The sequence below is a fragment of the Poromitra crassiceps genome, assembly GCF_964638095.1.
Source record: "Poromitra crassiceps genome assembly, chromosome: 23".
Classification (NCBI taxonomy): domain Eukaryota; kingdom Metazoa; phylum Chordata; class Actinopteri; order Beryciformes; family Melamphaidae; genus Poromitra; species Poromitra crassiceps.
This window is the reverse complement of record NC_139639.1, coordinates 1,041,760-1,065,188: the sequence shown is the minus strand read 5'-3', so window position 1 is coordinate 1,065,188 and position 23,429 is coordinate 1,041,760. Positions and strand designations below refer to the sequence as shown.

General features: G+C 43.5%; 2 protein-coding genes and 1 pseudogene across 3 annotated transcripts; 1 reads left to right on the top strand and 2 right to left on the bottom strand.

Moving 5' to 3' along the window:
- Window positions 1-91: 91 nt before the first annotated feature.
- pgpep1 (pyroglutamyl-peptidase I) lies at window positions 92-3,349 on the bottom strand (the record flags this gene model as incomplete). The annotated part of the gene is made up of 5 exons (XM_083659202.1): window positions 92-419; window positions 701-933; window positions 2,323-2,439; window positions 2,677-2,729; window positions 3,319-3,349. 5 exons carry the CDS (start codon window positions 3,347-3,349, stop codon window positions 200-202), a joined length of 654 nt encoding a protein of 217 aa, XP_083515328.1. The 3' UTR covers window positions 92-199.
- Window positions 3,350-6,501: 3,152 nt separating this feature from the next.
- Window positions 6,502-8,459, top strand: LOC310796939 (transcription factor JunD pseudogene; annotated as a pseudogene). The gene has a single exon. The product of its transcript is annotated as a transcription factor JunD pseudogene (transcript).
- Window positions 8,460-8,835: 376 nt separating this feature from the next.
- On the bottom strand, window positions 8,836-20,566 carry LOC310796946 (ras-related protein Rab-3A-like). The gene is made up of 5 exons (XM_083659200.1): window positions 20,470-20,566; window positions 18,070-18,294; window positions 14,686-14,804; window positions 12,967-13,091; window positions 8,836-12,161 (listed from the first exon to the last, which is right to left on the bottom strand). The coding sequence occupies exons 1-5, from the start codon at window positions 20,470-20,472 to the stop codon at window positions 11,971-11,973; spliced, it is 663 nt and encodes a 220-aa protein (XP_083515326.1). The 5' UTR covers window positions 20,473-20,566; the 3' UTR covers window positions 8,836-11,970.
- Window positions 20,567-23,429: the final 2,863 nt, after the last annotated feature.

Here is a 23,429-nt window from a genome sequence, read left to right as displayed (position 1 = left end):
AGTTCCATGAGTTGTCATCACTTACAATGCAAGTCACAGGTTCTTACATTTCTAAGCCACAGACCCAAAGGATAAATGTATTTGCCTTGGGTTCATTAAAACATGACTACTGTTTTCATGTGGGCCACTCAGTCATCTATTTTAGTCAATTTGGTCTAGTGGTCTGAGCGAGTGAAGGAACCAGGCTGTGAGTCTCTCATCAGTGGGCGTGCTGGTGTTGATGCTGGTGGTGGCAGTGTTGGTGGTGTTTGTGCTCCTCAGCACCATCCAGCAGCTCCAACATCTCCTGCACCACGGCCTGCAGCGCTCTCCCCAGGGTCTGGCTGCCGTAAGGCTTCCCCAGCGGGGGCACATGGACGAAGGCACAGCGGCCCTGCCCCAGGTACAGAGACGTGTAGTAGGTGTAGTCACACAGATACCTGGCAAGAGGGCAAGGGGTGGATGTTACGTTACGTAAAAGATTGTTTTTATGGTATCTTTACATTATGAAATACAGTGAGAAAGTAGTGAGAGAGACGGGGGGGGGGGGGCTGCATGTGACAATGGTTGTTCGTCAGCATTGCAAACATACAGTAGATGCCCCAGGCTATTGACTTTTCAAGGTGTGTTAAATAATTAAACAATCTCAATTAGCATGTCGGCATTTGCGCGTGTATGTGCGCGTTTGCCTAGATGTGTGCATAACTGTAACATGACTGACCTTCCCGCATCCTTAGATACGGACACAGCCACTCCGAGCCCAGAGTCGTTGACCTTCCTGCAGACGGTATCCATGTCTACGACTGAGTCGATGCAGGCTGGGCCGCTCTCCATGCAGCACTGGGAGGTGGGGCAGAAGCTGCAGTTGTCCGGGCGTCTGTAGCCCTCGTTGTGGCCACACTGCTCCAGAGTGACCGTGGTGGCTAACCCAGAAACACCCACGTGGACCACCAACTGTGTTGACCAGACCACAAGGGGAGACACTCTGGTATTTTCTGTTTTCTGATTGGTTGATTGCTTCACTGATTGATTGATGAACATACTATTATCTACAGTGGACTCCTCTTATAGGGATCACTTTGGGACGGGTCAAATTGATCACTATAAGCGGATGATCATTATTTAAAAAAAAATCTTTCGTTTTTTTCATGCAGATTACCGTCTAACTGACATTTGTTTATTTGTTTTTATTTGTTTATTTATTCATTATTTATTAGGCTAGGCCTCCAGCTGTTTCAAACACAGCAGTCTTGCATAGACAGACAGCCATACACCAGTGTCGCTACTGCATGTCATTGGCTTATTTTTGGCAGCTTCTAAGTAAAAGAAATAATGGAATTCCTATAGTTTAAAAAAAATCCATTGCTCTCATAGATTAAGATTAAGATTAAGATTAAACCGGACGGACAAACCCCGTCTGTATTTGTCACAAACACCATTTGGCATGCACACACGTGCACGGCAGCCAGTACACACACACGCGTACATGCTTTGGTGACACTGTGAAATTTGTCCTCCGCATTTGACCCATCCTTGCTTGTCCTTCTCCAGGGTTCAGGCCAGGAGCGGTGGGCAGCTGCAGTGAAGCGCCCAGGGACCAACTTCTTCCAACGACGAGATAGCCCACCTGGGCAGTGCGGGCACTGAGGACATGGGGGGGAGCACACCCTCAGCGCCCACAGCGTCCCAGGCGGGAATCAAATCCAGGACCTTCTTAGCTGTGAGGTGACAGCGCTACCACACTGCGCCACTGTGCCCCCCAATGTATGCGAAGACCCAAAATGTTCACTTTAAGACGACTGCTGATTACTCTAAGTCAGGGATACTCAACTTGCTTTGCCCGGGGGCCACTTTCGTGAAATGATCGGAGGCCAGGGGCCATTTAATAAACAAACAATATACATTTTTCTGTAACAGATTGTAGGTTATTGGGGTGTCAGTCAGAGTTTAGTCTGACAATGTTGTACACACCGGATAGTTAGTTAGGTTAAGTTAGTTAGGTTAAGTACATACATAAGTGCCTGGGTAGCAAGCAGACGGCGGTATTTGACAATTTAGCTGGAGCTCAGTCAAACTTTATTTCATATTAGTTTTTATTTTATTAGTTTTTATTGTGAATTTGATTCTAATTCACAATGAAAACTAATGTGAAATTATTAGAAAATGGAAAACGGGCCGCATCTGCCCCCGGGCCGCAAGTTGAGTATCACTGCTCTAAGTGAATTATTCAAACTGCATGTGTATAGGAATTATTTTGTACCAAGCTTTTTGATTGGTTTGATCGGTTGAACACTATAAGCGGATTCCACTGCATTATGGAAAATGTTATATTTCTTTGAATACCTGTGGCTGGTGCTGTTTCCATAGTGAAGGCAGGAGGCTCTGAACAGCCTGGTATTCAACAGGCACCTCACACACATGAAGGTCTACACCCTCACCCAGACCCAGGTGCTCCAGCTCCTGTTGGCACACCCACAGGAATTGTGTGAAGATCACGATTAAAGCCTCACTGTAACTTTTGAGCAACACATAATGCACAATATAACACAATATAAGCATAAAAGTAATTATATTTTCACAATACAATATGCCAAGTGTAGAAATCCACCTGAAGTGTTTATTGCTTGGTTGACAAATTCAGGCAATAAAACCAAGTGAAACCCCTTGTTAAATATGGACAAATCAATCACTGATTACCTGTACCGCCACCCAGCTGGAGTTCACTGTGTGCTCTCCAAACGGCTCAAAGCCTGCAAAGAAAAGAATGCCAGAATCATCCACCAGCCGCGCAACACTGATAAACGGTGGAGCAAGATAGTAGAAAGACAGCGAGGATGCTTATCTGTTTAGTGCAGAACTGATAAGAGTGAATGTTTAATAAGACTCTTATTCAAAGTCTAAAGGTGAGCAAGTTAAACATTAATTGGACTAGTCAAGCCCTGCAGCACAATGGTGCGATTTTCAGTGGCAAAGAATGAATAATCTTTTGCATTTGATGAAAACATTGAGCAATATGTATGTCTCAAAAGAACATCTGAAATTCAGTCAGTCAGTCTCCTGATTCAGATCGTTCTTTATCTTTATCTAAAGTCAGCAGATAAAACCAACAAAATCAGCCCATGCCTTTTTGAAAGCAGCAGTGCAAACATGGTTATTACACATTTATAATTCAATTAGCGAAATATTATTGGGGTTGTTTTGTGTCATAGTCTGACTCTATGACTCATAGACAAGTGGACACCTAAATGTAGGCTACTCAACAACACTGTAATGAACATAAACACATCTTTAAAGACATACTGACTGGCTCCCGTACCCCAACCCAACTAAATCACTCACCTGTTACTATCACTTTCTTCTTATTGGCCATTATCCGTGGTTGATCTAATCGGAATTATTTAAAAAAAAAATCTATTCTGTGGGTATCATCGTATCCCCCCTGAACAGTTCCTGTGATTGTCTACGCTCGCCTCTCTCTTCCTCTGGTTCCCTGCTGGAGGAAATGAAACATGCAACAAACCCAGATGCATTATACCGCCACCTGCTGTACGGACATGCATCCATCCACACAGCTCACAGCAATGCACTTGATCTCTCACATGTTCATGCATGTCCACCAGGGGAAAAAAATAAAAAATAAATATGTCAACATGTGTCTCTCTTCACCCTGCTGCTACACTAGGCAGCTCTCCAATTGGCTGAGTAACTGGTTTGGCAAACAGGGAGGGAAGGATGAAATTGGCCTGCTCTGTTTATCCAACTGTATTAATCATAGATATGAATATGATAGATTAAAATCCTATGTGTGCTAAATAGGAACCCAAGCATCTGCACTAGACTAAAGGGGAAAGGAATGAAAAACAGACTGCTCACCCCTCCCTCAACAAGTAGGAGCCCTGGAGTAAACATTTCACCCCCAGCTGCCCCGGTGGAGGAGCGGTGCTACTGACATAACAGTGGAAGACTGTGGCTGCACTGGCCAGCTCCAAGGTGTGAATGTGTGTAACTGGGTGTGACGCAGGGTGGTGTCGCTGAGAAAGAACACGCCAGGCTAGCCTCAACCCTCCCCGGAGAAATAAAGTGAAAGGACACTTCCCCTGGCTGAGGGGGTGGAGGGAGATATTTGGTCTTACACAATCTCTATTACACAAATTTATAGACTAAAAAAAAACGACTTCTCAGTCGACTTAGAACACTGACTGTTGTCATGAAGGCAGAGCTAATCTGATATCTTCATAGGGCATAACAGTTTCTTTTTTTTCCCCCCGCCGGTGCACTCGGCGGTCCACACCCCTGGGCTGTGAAATGACTCACACATTCTGGACACTGCACCCTGAGAGTGTGGCACTAAACTGGCCCTCCTAATAAAAGTATGGGTGGAGATTTTGTTTATTTTTATTTTTTTCCTGGAAGAATATGAAATGGTGAATCTCTCAAATAGAATCATCCTTGAGTGCTTCTGTGGTACAAAATCAACATCTCTTTCTATACCCCTCTATTTAATGTCTATACCACACATGATTTTCGTATTTTATGCATGCACACACACACACACAAACCTCTCCTGCTTCTTGTCGCCCCCATTGCCCACCCACACAACCTGCACTGCAGCTCCAACAAGCCTCCCCTCCCCACCCTCAACCCATTCACCTTCCTCCCTGTCTCGCCTGCGTCACTCGCTATGTCACCGTTGCCATGGAAACTAATGATGCCCTCTCTGCTCCCTGGTGCTGATGCAGACGGCCTGCTGACGTCTCCTCTCTCTATGGGTGGAATAACAATATTCCAGTTTCCACCACATGGCCACAGTGCTAACCAGGGCTTACTCCTTATGTATGTCTCTCAATATCCACCCAAAACATTTCTCTTCTTTTTACAACTTGTTCCAAATAGAGATGATTTCCTAACTGGTCTATTGTAAAAAAAAATATATATATATAGTGCTTTTGATTTCATGTTGTCATTATACCGAGTTGGCCCTGGCAAGCCACATTTGGCCCTGCGGTGGATAAGGAAGTACAAGCTGCTTCATCTACCTGCCAACCTGCTGTGATTGGCTATTCATAGAAACAGCAAGAGACCATTAAAGAAGAAAGAGAATAACCGGAAACCATTATGTAATTCACATTGTACGCTTTACTGTTGAAGGCATCTTGAATTGTGGAGAATAGATTTTCTATTCTATTCTATTCTATTCTATTATATTATATTCCACTGGGTGTTTCAAAAGTAGATATTCATATGTGTATAAATTATTAGTACTCTCGTTTCGTATTAAATATTTTTCTTGGAGCATGTATTGTTGCAGGCTGTTGAATGTTGAATTATTTTGTTAAATTGCCTAAATAAGTAAAAAATTACGACAATTAGTTTTGTTTCTCATGATCATTATTATAATATACACTAATGTATACCTACTTTTGGAAGTGATAAACAGGCCGTGGGCGACTGAACCAGCCAAAACCATTAAAGCCATGAAACATAGCCTGTTTGTACTTCAGCATCCACTGAAGGATGTGTCCCCCGTGTCCTGTTCCATCTACAAAGATGAGTGAAAGTAAAATACATGGTTTCCTCATTCCCCTTTCAGTGTTTCCTTCCCTTTTCCAGTTCATATCAGATGTCTTCCCCACAACCACTTTCAGACCTTCCAGCACCCGTCTCAACTCTCACTCAACTCTCACTTCAGAATTAGCCTTGGTGACAACTCCTATTACCATGTAATGTTTGTTGCTATGTTGCTAATTAACAGCCAATTAAATAGATTAGAGACATGCTCATTGGACATTACTGTCTGCATATAGTATACCAAAACAAATTGGGATTATATTCTATTCCATTCTATTCTGGTTGGATAATTTCAATATTCCCATATAGAATCTATGTCACCCAAATAAATGAAGCACTCAAGATTCCACTGATTCTATTATTCCTCCCCGTCTATTTTAGGATTTTTATTCGGTAGAGGTTTGTGGATACTGACATGGGATCAAATCTTTCCCATTCTGTGGTGCAGCCCACGTTCTGCCACCACACTTCACATGGATTGTACTGTATTGTAATGTTTGAGGATTTCTAAGTAGAATCTAGGCAATTCCATTCTATGAAACGGTCAGTAACTTCTATTCTATTCTATTCTAGTCTATTCTAGTCTATTCTAAGTCCAAAGTTCCTCCTCAGACTGGCCTAGCCTGAGTTGAAGAAGTGTTTCTAGGGCCTGTTCTTCCATTCTTCCTTTCCTTTAGCCTTCGCCTCTACACCTTCCCCGCCCAGTCTCTGCTCTCTTTTGGCGACCCTGAGCTTTTTTATGCTATGACATCAAACCACAATGCATTGCACTGTTTGTAGTTTACCTAAAGTCTCCATGGCAATAAAGACCGACTCGGCCCCTTATTTAAATTAAACCGGAAACCAACGTCATTTTGGGCCAATCTGCGCGCTCTGGAGTGACATAATGGAATTTTTAGGGCTAGAAAGCGAGCGGAGGGCTGGCGCTGCGCATAGCACTCGTGCCATCGGGAAAAGGCAATAGCATCTGAACAGGAAAGACAGACCCGTAGCCTTCAGGCAAAACAGCTCAAGTCACCGACTGATACAGCTTGATTATACAGAACAGTGGGAAAAGGAAGCGGGATCGGATGAAATTAGGATCACCTGATCTCCCCTGCTTGGATGTAACTGTTGGGTAATCTTTGTTCATGCGTAACGCTCCACATTCCCTCATGTGAGGGTGTAGAATGGAAACAGCCCTCCTCTACCCAGGCATCGCGCTCAACACTCCGAGGGTCTCCAGCATCTACTCCCACCAGAGCAGCATGATGAAGAAGGAAATCAACCTGAGCCTGGACGACCAGCTCAAAGCCAACCCGCTCCGGGACGCGGACGGCCTCCTCAACTCCCCGGACTTGGGACTCTTGAAGCTGGCCTCTCCGGACCTTGAACGCCTTATCATCCAGTCCAACGGTCTGGTCACCTCCGCCAACCCGAACTCCCAGTTCCTCTACCCGAAGTCGGCCAGCGACGAGCAGGAGTTCGCGGAGGGCTTCGTCAAGGCGCTGGAGGATCTGCACAAACAGAACCAGCTGAGCGAGGCGGCGTGCAGCGTGTCGGTGGACCGACTGGAGCTCCTGCACGGCTCCAGCGCGGTGGGCTCCGCCGGGCTCCAGACGTCCGACCTCCCCGTCTACACGACTCTGAACGGCTATGCCGCCAGCCCGCTGGGCACCACCACCATCAACTACTCCACGGACACCATCCCGTTCCCGCCGCCGCCGTCTCATCTGGCCAGCAGCGCGCAGCAACAGGCGGCCGCTGCGGCGGCGCTGTCACGACTCCAGAACCACCAGAACCACAACGGCGGCGGGGTGAAGGACGAGCCCCAGACGGTACCAGACATGAGCTTCGGGGACAGTCCCCCGCTGTCTCCTATTGACATGGACAACCAGGAGCGCATCAAGGCGGAGCGCAAGAAGCTGCGCAACAGGATAGCCGCCTCCAAATGCCGCAAGAGAAAACTGGAGAGGATTTCTCGTCTGGAGGACAAGGTCAAGTCCCTGAAAACGCAGAATACCGAGCTGGCATCCACGGCCAGTGTGCTCAGGGAGCAAGTGGCCCAGCTCAAGCAGAAGGTGATGAACCATGTCAGTAACGGATGCCAGCTTCTACCAAACCAAGTCCAGGCTTATTAAAATGCAGTGGAGGGAAATTCCATTATTACTCTACAATGGATCTCTTTTGTAACTGATGAGCTACATGCTTTGAGGATATGGGTCTGTCATTTGAAGCAGATTGGGAACCTTTCTAATGTAAAAAGGAATAGCCATTTGTCCTTAAATGTATGAGAGTTAATGTGAGGCCATTGTAACTGCCAGAAACACAGAGACACTATTATTTGCATTTTACTGTGTAGGAGGGGAATAGGCCTTGGTGATAGTTCCAAGTCAATTGGAAAGTCGTGGGTAAACCCAGAGAGGCAGGTGTATAAGCTGCAGCCTCGTTTGTTTTCATGGAAATCTGGCTACAAACCATTGTTATGCAGCAGACACCCATTTAGCAAGTGAGCTATCCAATGGACTGGAATAGGATAGCATTACCTGTGTGTAAGCTGGACAATCTCAACAACAGAGTGGAAAATAACACCAGGATGTCAAAGAGTGCTGTCATCCACTGTGTAATATAATGCCTTACTTGTTTACAAGCACTTACCAATGACAAAAATGTATATTTTATTTACTAAAACATAATGTGTCTTATTTTACAAAATGGTCTTAATTCTTGTCGTTCCTCCTCTTTTTTGCAGAAATGAACAGTTGCATGTCTTGTAGCTTTTTTTGTGTGTACAGTAACCAGTTGTATTTTCATTGTAGTGGCTGTTGTGTATTTCTTCGGTGTACATTTTCTGTCACACAACCCATCATGAATGTATGCGTACGTACGTGCTGAGAAGCCCCATGTAGCCATGTGTAAAGGACTTTCACGTCTCAAAGACATTTATTAAATTCACTACATTACTACAGCTGATGTGTCGTCTTGTCTCACTGATGACTGAAGGTTCAGAGACGGTACAGCATACAAAGGTCTGGTTGCAAAAGTAGAAGACAGAATTAAAGTGTCCGCCCATACCATTAAATTCATCCATTCTTACATAGATGACACCTTAATGCTCTGGGTGCCTGAGGTCTCAGAGGTTGATGAGAGCGTGGACCGAGCCATAGATGGTCAAACTGCCCATTGTGGGGAGAAAATATTAGAATATTATGCCCTCTGGTGGGCACAGCAACACTTACTTTAACACATTCTAGATCACTGACCCTTGGAAATGATTTTTACACCACAACGAATTGCCAGCTTTTAGAATTTGTTTTTTATTGATTCCTCATTTTAGCAAACCTGGCATTACAGAATTACAGCACAATTCACACAACTAAAACCTCGACGGGTGGAAAAATCCTTATTTACAAGGGGAATGACAGGGAGAGGAGAGCCGAACAAGATTGATACATGTTCCTAAGTCATAGGCAAGTTTACAGCTGTAGCAAAACACAATAAATAAATAACGAATGGAAAAAAAAAACAAGTCAAAAGTGAATCAATGCAGTAAAAATATCACTTTTTTTTTTTTTTTTAAGTGTTCAGGATATTCTGGTTTACTTCCAAAACACATCCCTTTTTGAAAGCTATACTGCACAGTGTAGGCATACGCACGATTGCTTTTCTTCTCTACGTTTCATTACTACCAGCCTTTTTAGTCAGTGCAAGTCTGAAAAAATGTGTCTAGAAAAGCGCTCTTCTTCCAAGGTGACATTTTTGGCTCTATATTTGATATTGGGAGTTGGGACCTCTTTGGAAAGAAAACTAGGCAATTTGCCTAAGACCTTCAGAATGAACTGCAACCTCTCGTAGCCACATACAGATAAACTCTTTGCACGTTGCTACTTAGGTGAGGGGAGAGACGGGGGGCTGCTATTGCTCTGCGATGATCTCAAACACGACACTGTAGTTGTATCAAATCTTAAGTCGATTTCAAAAGATGAACAAACCGTTGGACATGTTCAGAAGTTCTTACGCTGCTGGAATGTTTAACTTTCCTCTTTGGGACAGGAGACACAGCGTCCTAAGCTTTGTACTCTGTGTAAACACAAATACACTGGTAAAGCCCTACAATACTGTCGAACATCTCTTTAAAGTATAGAGTGCAGCTCGCAATCCATAATCTAAGAACACCATCTCAAAACATAAATAAGTTATTAAAACATTTTTGAAATAACTTAGGTGATAAAAAATATTCTAACATGCCCTGAATGCATGACTTTTGGAAGGTTTTGTAGTGTATATAGGAGAAGACGGTTCCCTTATTTTTGGAATCAGAGAGACAGAACGAAAATTCACACCATATGACGTTTAACATGCTTAAAAATGTTACTTTCCCCACAAAATGTAGAGAAAAACAGTATCTACCATGGCATAGGACACTACCTGGAAGTGGATGGAAATGGCAGTGTATGGGTGCATTCACTGAATCACGTGCCTTTTATTACTGAGTGTGTCTATGTGTCGTGTGTATGTGTGTTGCACACTGTATGCAGCAGTTCAGCCATAGTGAGTGTGAGTTAGTATGGTGAGATGAGGCTATGGCTAACATTGGAAACCTTTTAGCCCCACTTGCTACCATTCAGCTCTGAAACGATCGGACAGATTAGGTTTGCAACAGCTCATACAAACAACCATCCAATCAGCCAGCCTCATACAAACAACCATCCAATCAGCTTCAGCCTTGGTCAAAAACATCGACATGCACCTCTCACAAAGCACAGGAAGCGTAGGAATACGTAAATCCTTGTCATCAATATCCATTTATAATATATATATATATATGCATTTTAAAATGCATATAGTATTTTTAAACATTTATACATACTCTTCTTGTGGTGAAAGACATCCCATAACCATTTAGTCATGTGTACTTAAAAAAAAAATACTACCCTAATAACAAAAAAGTAGAAAACAAATCCAGGAAGGAAGCAACATTTTATGAATATTTATTCCTCTATAATCAATAAATATATAACTTAATGATAGATAAATTAATCGATATGCATGACTTTACTATGTTTGCGTTCCAAATTTATGCAAAAGAAAGACCAACTTGGAAATGACCCTTTAACACCAAAACGTGGACCGTAATATCTGTAGAGACTCAATCAACAACACCGGGACGGACAGGTGAGTAAACCAAACACACCCAACCAACTCAAAGAACTTTAAAAACAGCAAGTCTATCCACAGCAACACACATTTTCAAATGGGACAAAAAGCAAAACGATCAAATGATTTGTATCCGTTTAGGTTTGAGGCTAGAGGTTTGGAATGTCCCTTTGTTTGAACTTTCTCAGCGTAAAACACCTCGACTGGCCTTTTACAATTTTCTAAGATGTACTGTTGACAAAAAAAGTTTCCTCTGGTCTGGAAAGCAGAGCGTGAGTTGGGGGTCGGAGCTCTGTGTGTGTGTGTGTGTGTGTGTGTGTGTGTGTGTGTGTGTGTGTGTGTGTGTGTGTGTGTGTGTGTATGTATGTATGTATAAGTGTGAAAGATGGATGGCAGTTCTTAAAGATCTTCACCCCTCTGACCAACTTAGCACTTGCACATATCTGCTGTATTACTGAATTTCAAAAGGCCATGTCTTGGTGAAAATAAAAGCTCCACGCACGCTGTCGCTGAAGCAAATATGAAAATGCCAAATCCGGCTCACCGGGTAGAGCGCGTCCCACAAAGGCTTAGCCCTCGTTCACACCGTACGCCAAAGCCACGCCGAAGCTACGCAGCGCTACGGCAGTTTCATTGCGGCATCCTTGTTAACAGGCGAGACCGTTCACACCAGCCGCACGACACGCCACGCCGAAGCTATGCTGCAGCGTTGGTTTCAGTCAATGCAAGTTGTGAGCGGGGGGGAGGGCAGCTGAGGAAAAGAGAGTACTTCTGGTGTGACCGGTTTAGCGCGGTACTGGGTTTCGAAAGCCGTACCGAGTGCCCGAACCCGAAAGACCCATGGTCTTTGCCACACGTCATCCCCTCTCCCTCCCTACCTTTCCTGTCTATCTACTGTCTTGTCTAATAAAAGGCAAAACAATATTACCCTTAAAACAGAGAATCTGTGGGGATGGCCTGCAGAGGTGGATAGTGCATTTGGTGTAGCGAGAGGGGTAGAGAATCAACGCGCAGCCCGTTTATGTGTCTGTGTATGGCAGTGTCCAAGTGTTATGGAGAGAAAGTTGTGTATGTGCATCAGAGAAAGAGAGAGACAGATAAAAAAACAAACAGAACAGATCAATCAAGGACTGAAAATGAGAGTAAATGTTAGGCTAAGCAGACAGTGTGTCTGTACTCTGTGTGTAAGTGGGTGTGTGGTGTGGTGTGTTTGTGTGGTGTGTGTGTGTGTGTGTGTGTGTGTGTGTGTGTGTGTGTGTGTGTGTGTGAGTGTGCGCGCACGTGCGTTTAGCAAGCACAGTCCTGGGTGGACCTCTGGGGCTGCTCGCTGAGCTGTGGGCCCTGCTTGGCTCCGCTGACGGTGGGGTCGGCGTTGTCCAGGCTCTCCGACATCCTCTCACAGATGATGTCCACCAGCCGCTCGAACGTCTGCTTCACGTTGATGTTGTCCTTGGCGCTCGTCTCAAAGTATTCGAAGCCTGCGGAGGAAAGGACGAGGACGAGAGAAAGAGAGAGGTCGAACTTGGGTATTTCAATGTGCCGCTTCTTATCATCCGATGATGTCTGCACACACAAATCTGAGATGTTTCTTCGCTCCCCGGGCAACATGTATTCGACACACACCTTGCAACAAGAGGAGCAGATGACAGAGTGGAGAGAGCCAGCAAGAGAATGCAGCGACAGCAGCAAACATGGCATATACCATCCTCCTCTGTCACCGGCATTGTCTTGTCTGGCGCGGTGTGGCTAAAGTGACTCCTTCACTACAGAGGAGGAAGAGGAGCGGTGTGGCTGAAGTGACTCCTTCACTACAGAGGAGGAAGAGGAGCGGTGTGGCTGAAGTGACTCCTTCACTACAGAGGAGGAAGAGGAGCGGTGTGGCTAAAGTGACTCCTTCACTACAGAGGAGGAAGAGGAGCGGTGTGGCTGAAGTGACTCCTTCACTACAGAGGAGGAAGAGGAGCAGTGCCTGGTGTGGAGCGGTGCATGCTGGACTCCATGCTGGCACACTTCACAATGAGCCATGGCCTTTCTAACCTGTGGGCGGTACTTTCCCACAAATGCGTACACACTGTACGGATGGCATTTACACCTGGCTGACTCTGGCTGAGGTCCGATCGCAATGCGAGCCAGAAAGATTTGGACCGGAAAGGTTGGGCTCAGAGAGCTGGATAGAAATCCCCCTGAGTTACAGATAGACGGTTCACCTGGGCCCGCTGGTGCCCCCATGTCCACCCCGCCCCCCTCTAAAAGCCCCCACGTGACGAGTCCGACTCCACTTACCCAGCTGGTCAGACAGCTGCCTGCCCCGGTCTGCGGCCACCACTCGCTCATCGTCCATGTCACACTTGTTCCCCACCAGCAGGACCTGGGCGTTGTCCCATGAGTACGTCTTGATCTGAGTCGACCTGCCGGCAGACACACATTACTTTATACAGTTCATCATACTTGCATTGTAATCAAACTAGCATTATGTTAACCCCAGCGACAGAAACTTCCAAATTCCACCAGTGAACTGAATTTCTTAGCTACTAAAGTAGTTTTCGCAACGTGAAACAACAACCTCTGAGCTAGCAACCTACATGCTGAGAATTCAAAGTTTTACATGTAGACATTTTTTTTTAACTGTTTTATGTGGTGATTTATTTATTTATTTATTTTTGCTGGGATTTAGCAATTTGGTGACACCAAAACAAGCTCCCTCCAACGCTATCGCAGGTCTTAGCCCCGCCCAAGACGATTGTGATTGTTTAGGGCACATTGGTTCACATTGTGCATTTAAAGGCTGTGATTGGTCCCACATAATATGGGAGCGCTTGATATGCTACACCAGGAGGACTTTCATGAGAATTTAAAATATAACAAACACTTCAGTGAGGATCATTTAACTACAATATGGAAATGTTATTACACATTCAGATTTTTTTTCAAGAATAGCCCTTGAGAGGTAATAAAGAGCTAGTGTTTTATTAAGACTACAGACAGCAAGAAAGCAATCCAAGCCAAATTGTACTATAACAACGGCACAAATAGAACATCTTGTCTCAAGGTCCATAAAAGTGCCACTGTCCCTTCCCAAGATGATTATGATAATGTGATACTTTATTGATCCCTGTAGAATAATTCTCTTTACACCCCCCCCCCCCCCCCTACAGGGAGGTCTGCAGGGTCAACTAATGGAGACTTAGTGTCTTGCTCAAGGACACTTCAGCAGGAGGGATAAGCATCAGTCTCCTACAGTACTCTCTACGCCACTCTACTCTTCTGTCCAGTACTGCAAGGTGTTCAAGAATTCACAGCAGTGTTTCCCCTACTATCCTACAGGCCTGGCACGCCCGCTAGGCCAACGACGCCCCCGCCAGGCCAGACCCCCCCCCCCCCCCCCCCCCCTGCTCTCCCCAAAATTTCAATAAACCTTTATGGCATATTATTACAATGCAACAGAAGATGCCAAATCATTCAAAACAATAAGCATTTTGCTTTTAGGAGCATCGTGCCAGCGTGCAGCGCTGTTCCAAAACGTGTCAACGTGTGTCATTGTCTGGGAAACGCACATCCCATAATACTATGATGATACTTGGGATGCCATTGCGAACACAGATGCGAACAGGTTAGCTAAAAGTTTAGCGTCGCCAGCGAGGGCCCCCACCGTAGCGGGTGGGGTACGTTTCGAAATCCCTCCAGCAGGCCTGAACATTTTTCTACGATATGTCCTGTCCTGATATGTCCTGTCATCAAACCCCCCATTGGAGGTCAGGGTTGGCTCTTTGCATTTGATAATATGGCCTAATAGAGCTATAGAAATTTGTAGCAATCTGTTATTATGCAAATACACCTTTATTTCAATACTTTTATTTCAAAACTGCCAGTAGTCAGTCAGTCATATACAAATATGGACACCTACACTACACACCTACCTGAACATATTACACCCAACACACACACACACACACACAGACACACACACACACACACACACACACACACACACACGGCCCTTACCAGTCTTGTACGGCGTTGAAGGACTCCTCGTTGGTGATGTCATACATGAGGATGAAGCCCATGGCTCCCCTGTAGTAGGCTGTGGTGATGGTCCTGTAGCGCTCCTGACCGGCCGTGTCCTGGACAAATCACACATATAGAAAAGCTTCACTTTAAAACGACTCTGTTATTTTGTTATTATTATTTCACTGCGTTCATAAGGCGGCCAGGGGTTCCGCCGCGGTGCTAGGAATGAGCGTGCAAAGCTAGAAATTAGCGCGCTTCACGTGTGATATTTCTGGTTATTATTATAATTAGAGAGGGATAGGCTAGATTTTTAGAGCCCGACCGATATATCGGTCCACTGATATTATCGGCCGATATTGGCCGATAACCGATATATCGGTATCGGCCGATATGTTGGCCGATATTTTTTTATTTTGTCTTTTTTAAGTCATAGACAACATGTTGTGTATATTTGATCTTTTTTCTTAATTTAAGTTATATTTTATATTTGTTCTATTTGTGTTTTTGTATTTCTAGTTATTTATAATGATTAAATCCCCAGTTCAGTTGACTGTTTCATTGCATTGATGTCATTTTGGACAATAAAGTTTATTGATAAGCTGTAAAATATCCTGCCTACATTACATATCTCAAGTCATGTCAAGTCATATCTTTGTCAAGTGTTTGATATTTGAGGGATTGTTAGAGAATGGAATTTTAACCACTCCTCATCTGCTATATGATAATTATAACAACTTAGATAAACCAAATGAATGAAACCATGAGCCAGGAACTGTATTATAGAAGTATATTAAAAACCAATATATCGATATCGGAATTTTTTTACTCCATAATATCGGTATCGGCCTCAAAAATCCAGTATCGGTCGGGCTCTAATATTTTGCTAGCCGATGCGTTTAGAACATTATCCTCACTTCAGACAGTCTTTCTATAGTGTAGCGTATTTACATGCTTGCTGTAGGGCCTATTTAAACTGCAGTGAGATTTGTTTAAGGAGCATATCGAGACAGAAGTGGATGAAAGTGGGCAGAGAGGGAGGTGGTGGGGGGGGGTGGAGTTCAGAGCGCTTTGGTCGCTGCTGGAACCTCATTTGACGCTCCAAAATCGAAACCGGTTCAGAGTACGGGCGTCAAGGCAGTTTGACGCGCGTCAGAACGCTCTTGGTGCGTGTTTGACGCGCGGACTTGAAAAGGCGAGCGTCAGACGCTCCCTGTGCGTTTGGGGCTTTACGTACAGCCAGACTCCTGAGAGTACGAGGCATTCTTCCTACAGCATCATATCATGTAATGAGGTGCACTGCAGTTGGTCCCTCCAGGGTCAGATTTTATTATGGTGCATGTTAGTACACTTCAAGGGTATCACCATGACACCGAAGATAAGGTGCTTCTGCAGACTGGAGGGGAGCCCGGGTCAACAGCTGCTAATCATAGTGATGTATGATAAGAGACACGGCTTCAGTCCAAATGTGATGAAGGCAGCATGAAAAGGCAGAAATTCCTATGGGAGGGTGACCTGCAGGCACGGAGATGTTGTGTATAAAAGGAACAGCTCACCCTAAAATCCAAAATACATATATTCCCTCTCACCTGTGGTGCTATTTATCCATCTATATAGTTTTGTGTTAGTTGCCCGAGTTTTGGAGATATCGGCCGCAGAGTTTCTGCCTTCTCTCCAATGCAATGGCACTGGATGGCACTCGGCTTGTGGTGCTCAAAGTGCCAAAAAAAAAATACATTTGATAAACTCAACAGAATTGTCTCTTTCCAGAAATCATGACCCCGTTACTCAAGATAATCCACAGATTTGTGAGCAGTTTCATGTAGGAACTATTTTCTTTTAGGTAGCTTTCCGGCAGTAAACATGTCAGTAAATGAAGCTTGCATCCAGTGAAAGAGGTTTAGCTGTACCTGGGTTGGCTGATAAGAACCCCAGTTCAATGATATCACCTGCAAAGCTCCTGTTTAAGACAAATGGAGCTAAAGCAGCATTAGCCAATCAGCATCTACCCCCCCCCCAGCAGCAACTTTCACAGACCACTGGGCATAATCCTCAGGTAGGGATGGGTATCGTTTAGTATTTTTCCGATACCGGCGCTAAAATGATCCTTTTAAAACGGTCCTGGTGCCTAAACAGTGCCTGAACAGATACTTTTAAGATTTTTTTTTAATATTAAGAGGATTTCATTTCGGAGTACTGGAGGACGGATATTTCACTCGGCAGCTCGGGCATGGCACCGAAATGAGGCACCTACTGCAAAGCTGCGTTGCAATTCAGTCTGGTAAGTTATCAGTTGTAAAAGGTACCGGTCCGGTACCATTAGTGGTACCGGGCTTCGGTACCCGACCCTATCCTCAGGTTGGCTGATGAACAAAAGGTACACACACAGCGGGTCTTCAGAGCGACGTGAATGCATTGTGGACTAAACAGACTAGATTGCTTGGAGGGAGGGAAGGAGGGAGAGAGGAGGGAGGGAGGGAGAGAGGAGGGAGGGAGGAGAGAGAGAGAACACAGCCAGGAAGCAGAAGAGAGCTTTCCTCATAGTGGCTTTCCCCCCCCCCCTGGCCACTCTAGACACAGCTGTCAGGACACTTATGAGGAGCATTTATATAGCTCAGTGATGAGGAGGACGTGTGCAGGGGAGCATAGGAGATAGTGACAGTGTCTAAAAAAAGGAAATTGGAATCCAGGGGTTTGTATTCATTCAGAGAGCATCTCCAAGAAGCAGCGGGTGCGCACAGTGAATGAGCTCATTGTGATTGCTTAAGTGGTCCTATTCACTTCTTCTCCCATTCACGGAAAAGCTTTGTGAATACGGCCTCGCATTCATAATTTGCCATCGAACACTTGGGACCTGGCGAGTGACCGGAGGTCAGCAGTTCTTCTCTCTGCAGAGGATTGTTAGAACACATCTTGGCGCTACATCTTTCCAGTGGAATACCAATTCAGTGTACGGTATGTGCTGAGAGCCTGGAAACGCACGAGTACAATGACATTGTTTTAGAGAAAGTAATTGGAAAAGATTTCAAATAATGCCAGGTCTGAGAAGATTTTCGTTGTCACGTGTGATATAGAATTGCTTGTCTATACTAATTGGTAGGTAAGGGGGGGCTTTGAAATGATCAATAATGTATTGACTGCTGTGTCCCCCCACTCCACAGAAGAGGTCAGAGGTCACGGACAACTACAGCACCTCCGGGGATGATAGTGATTCAGTCTTCATTCATTCGTTCTCCCTCAAGAGCACTTCAGCAGGGAGGAGGCTTTCTGAGTTGCAGCGAGTGAAATAATAGTGAAAATTCCTCGCTTTGCCTCGGACCCTCCGGAGATCATCTCTACGTGATGATGACCTCTGTGCGTTTGTGTTTCAGTTCCTCTCACCCAGATCTGCAGCTTTATCCTCTTGTCGTTCCTGTAGATGGTCTTGACCTTGAAGTCGATGCCCACCGTGCTGACGAAGGCCGGCGTGAACGAGTCGTCGGCGTAGCGGAACAGGAAGGAAGTCTTCCCCACACTGCTGTTGCCGATGATCAGGATCTTGAACATGTAGTCAAAGTTCTGGTCCGAGGACTCCTTCTGTCCGTATGTTGCATTTGCTGACGCCATCTTTGGAGGGACGGAGATGACATATTAATTAATTAGGCATAAGGAGGTGCTTCAGGAATAAATTAGAATTCACACGTATTTGTAAAAGTGTGACAGATAATCTAGTTTTAACAGTGAAACCTGCACTAGTAGTAATTGCACCACCACCCAGCACTTACTAAAAAAAATGCTGGGCTTCAGGTAGCCTCAGCCTGTGTGTGCCCATGACTGTGCATTTAATCTCTCCCGTTACATAATACAGTACAGTAGTCACAGCATACAATAGGTGCATTTCCTCAAGCAACTGGCTGATGTCACTGTCTGAAACTTTTCTTGATTGGCGGCGCAGATGAATAATATTAATGTCAGAAGAAAAATGTATGATCCTGCTGCCTCGTCACAGTTTGTACATAGCCTATTATTACTGGACTGGCTTAGGATAGTCTATATGATCTAAGATATTATTATTCAAATTTGTTTATTGGGTTTTTATGATCTAAAGATATAAGATCAACTCATCCTTATTACTCAAGTTTGCACTGCAGTCCGCAGAATTTTGCGTAGATAGCAAACATTTGTTTTCATCGGTCTCTGGAAGAGAGACTTTTACCTGGGCATATTGATTGATTGCTTGATTCAAATGAAAGATCATATGATTGACATACTGTCCGATTCTGACCACATTCAGTCAGGCATGAAAGCCTTAAAAAAGGGAAACCTCTGCTCTGACCCCCTGAAAATGGAATGCACCTATCCCTTTGTATTGTTATTATATGCTCTTCAGCAAAGAAACAAGGTTCAAATCTCTGAGGTGAGCTTTCTCCTTCTGGACATTTGAGGAACAATAAGGTGTAAGCTTGCTTAGTAGGGAGTAGGCCTATGTCGGGCCAGGTAACTCTCACATGAACATTTCCTGAACTGATTGCTTTCTGATTTCCTACTGGCTTGTTCTAGCTTGTGTATGTGAATTCATCAAATACATTATTTATGACAGGCAAAGACATATCTTGTCTTTTAGGTTTTAGCTGTCACTCATTAACACATCAGCATCTCTGAGCAAGTCAGCAAGACCACGAGACTCTAACAACCCAATACGCCTTCTCTTAACCTATGATGCAGTCAAATTGTTAGCCTGTCATAGCTCAATCATAATAGCAATGATGTGGTCATTTACCAAGATGCTGTGTCAGCCAATACCCAGAGAGACATACACATATATTTACTACTATGTACAGTATGTATCTGGGTATTATAGTGATACATAGAGTAACGTTACATCTGAGGCACTCTCAATGCTACCTTCAGTCGAGATTCTCAATGCTATCTTCAGTCAAGATTCTCAATGCTATCTTCAGTCAAGATTCTCAATGCTATCTTCAGTCAAGATTCTTGACAGTGTTTCCAAATATTACAACTGTCTACAACACGGGACAGACAAGGAATGGACAGACACCATGAGATAACATGAGATAAGAGGACGGAAGCAGCAGGGCTTAGCAGGCTAAGCATCAGCTAAACTGCCCATCCCATCCAGGGAAGGCAAGATACCTTTCTATAGCGCTAGCCAACCAATTATGAATGGACATATGGTTGACTAGAATTTGGTTTGTATATGGCATAGTAGAGAAGGCGTATCCATTGCAACCGACCAAACTGCAAAATGGTTTTGTGTCTTTTAACCGTTTCTGTACATAACGACATGCTATATTCGCCAGCCAGCCAGAGCACAGAATCGAAACCACATCACTGACCATTAGCGGGGCTTATCTAGCTTGCTAGTTGATATCAAGCTGCCTGAAATTGGCCGTCTAGCTCACGTTAGCTGGTGCTAAATCCTGCAAAATGCAAGGTGTTCTGTACATTATTTACAACCCAAACAACGTTAGGGGCGCCGCAATTGTTTAAAAGAATAAAAGGAACAATACAATAGCAGCTGTTTACCCTCTGACATGCAATTAGGCTAACATTGCTATGTTGCTTGTTGGCTAGCATAGCATAACGTTAACAGTTATTATAAGTAGCAGCTAGCTAAGAAGCATCCCAGCTATGTCAAATGAAGGTTACTCTTCAGTTATTTACGGCTAAATTTGCTATCTAAATCTAGGATCTGATAAACGATAGATTATTCACATACCCTCCGTTGCTAGTGCTATTTTTTTCACCTGTCCCACACCAACAAATCGGCCCCAAGCTTACCATGAAATGTCTGTTTTATCCTCGGCTTCGTTGCAGTGTGGCTAGCCTAGTGCCTAGAGCCCAGCTTTGCACCTGCAGTAGCTCTGCTCAGTCAGTGCGTCTCTTGATTGACAGCCGCGGAGAAGGCGGGTACAAAACAGAATTTAAGAATGACTGGCAGTGTGTGAAACCAACCAGAGAAGAAGGTCCTCTCATTCTTGGAGAACCCCGCCCACCAATCTATTTATAAATATCTATAAATCTATAAATAAATCATGCATTCATGCATGTATAAGCCCCAATTCTGTATGATTGATAAAGGAAATTCATCAGTTAGTAAATTGTAAAATAATCATGAACCTATATTGAAGCAGTTTATTCCATAGCATAATTTTAGTGAGATTTTTGTATGATCAATTATTAAAATAAGAATTGTTATGCTTATTGCTTTCGAGTTACGAAACAGTTTATTAGCTTAGTGTATGCAGCTCAAAGATGGAAAAATACATGCATATTAATATTTCAATAATTTGTCAGAATACAAATATGCTGTTTTCAACACTCAACACAAATTAAACAGAAATTATTCTCTTGGAAGCAGAGCATCTTGATAAGATTCAAGATCATTTTAATAGCCATAGTGAGTACTCATGTTACAAATGAGGAATTTGTCTTTGTGCAGGAGGAGCCAGCAGCGCAGCGATCGCAGCAATAATAATAAAAGCACAAAACACAGAATGTCAAAAGCATCAAGAGTTTTTCCTTTATTGGCAAGGTGGAAAGTCAGGCATACAATTCTAGTCAGAGAGAGAGAGCTAACACACCCGTAGTTAAACAGCAGTGTTTGGATTGTCAAGGCTGCAGAATCTTAATTCTTGGCCCATATTCATAAAACTTCTAAGAATAGAAATACTGATCTAGGATGGCTGGTGAGCCCATATGACTATGACTTATGAGCCAACCAGCTCTCAGATCAGAACTCTTAAGATCCTTTATGAATATGAGATCTGACCAGACGAGGGGAGACAGAGGAAGACAGGCAAAGACAAATGTTTCAGAAAATCCAGAGGAATATCTCTGACACTTTTTTTATATACCTGGAAAAACCTGAAAGTTTTTTTTTGCTTCTATATGTATAGTGTAATTTAAAGACATAAAGAAATGAAGTGAAAATGTGGCAAAAAGGTTGAGTAATAGTTTAAATCTGTCCCATTTTGCTTTCTCACATAGCTAGCAAAACATAAGTACTAAGCCTCTGACCAAGAAAAAGTTATCGTTTCGCTTCTGACTGACAATATAGAAATAATAAATAAACTGTACATGAAGCAATGTGAGGAAAATATACAAAATAAAACACTCAGTGACAGGCAGAGAGACAGACTGAGTCTTTGTATGTTGTGATGCTGGTTAGACTGTTGTTAGCTTAGTTCATAGTGTAGAGAGTAGAAAGGCATCCTTGAGTTTGCTGCTCTTTATGGCTACAGAAAGGATGGCACTAGTCTTTGGCCAGCATGTAAATTAACACACGTACGACCAAAGAAAACCCTATGTTTGCAAATAAGGCGCCAGAAAAATGTGCAGCTCTTTCACTCATTAAAACGTGATTTACTTCATGGTAATAAAATAAAACATGTTTGTCCACAGACTAAGTTTTGTAAGTACTCTATACAAACTTCATACTGTTTGGATCTTGCAGTCAATGTCATGCATTTCACCAAAATATATATATTTTGTAGAGTAAAAAAAAGTTGAATCCCTCCAAGATCTCCTTTAACGAGCTGCAGTGGTCCAGCCCGTGCAATTTATATCAACCGTAGTAATCAGGGCATATGCAAACAGAAAGACAGATTATGTGAAACAGTCACATTATTACACATGTTCAACTGTACTGGATGTGCAGAACTGTAAAAGTACCATACAAAGTGCTTTGGTTTTTCTTAGCAAATACATCAAAAAAGTCCACCCAGTCAATTCACTCACACACACACACACAAAAACATCACTGTTTTAAGACAATTTCAGTTTTCAGTTATTGTTTGGAGAGGTGTTAGAAAAAGAGAGAGAGAGAGAGAGAGACTATGGGTCAGATTGGCACACAGCGTGCTACAATCAACCAACTTTATCAGTCACTGATGGAAAGTAGCCAGTGGCAAAATGGAAATTACAGTACGGGTTGTGTCATGCTTGCTTGGCACTTGTTTTGTCATTGGCTATGTCCCTGTGAAGAGCAAAATATTGATCAATGACAGAGGAAAAAGGTGACAAAAGTCTGGCACAGGAAACTGTCTCTTTGTAAACTCCTGATTGACAGTTAGGATGCTGCTGGCATCTTAGCATATTTCTGAAATTCTTACAATGTACTGTTGCTTACTAATCAAATAATGTATGTGTATCTTACCAATAATTTTCGACATATTAGACAGTAACAACAATGGATGTGAACAGAGAGTGTATTGTACATTACTGATACACTTAGTGTATCGTTGTCTCGTATCCCTCAGAGTTACACAGTCTGAGGGATGGGTATGTCTGTGCTGGTTGCATTACAGCCAATGACTAATTGTTTCTCAGTCAACATCCTCCAATGTGTTCACGTTTTGTCTCAAGCCCTTAAAAAGCAGTATGGGTACTACTGGCTATGAGCAAAACTCTAAAGTGCTCAACTTGAAGGCAAACTGATAAAATAGGTGCCAAAAATATCAAGAATGCACAAACATTACTAAGTTTGGATTTAAAAAAAACCCATCATTAAACAAAAACATAAACAAAGGAGCAACAAAAGTGAAACATAACTGATATAGTCCGACAGCAAAACTATATGTTTTGTATGTGTTTTCCATATAGTATGCAAAACAATGCAAGTTATTTTGCCTCCAATTCCAGAACTTCAATTCCACCAATCAACACCAGGAGGCACCATGTGCACATCCCATGCCTTGGATGTAATTCCTTCACTGTACTGTACTGTACTGTACTGTACT

Excerpts from the sequence above, each read along its gene's own strand:
- LOC310796946 (XM_083659200.1), bottom strand. Across the intron at positions 13,092-14,685 it reads TTCAACGCCGTACAAGACTG|GTCGACTCAGATCAAGACGT; the intron begins GTAAGGGCCGTG and ends GTCTGCCGGCAG. Across the intron at positions 12,162-12,966 it reads GCAGCTGTCTGACCAGCTGG|GCTTCGAATACTTTGAGACG; the intron begins GTAAGTGGAGTC and ends TTTCCTCCGCAG.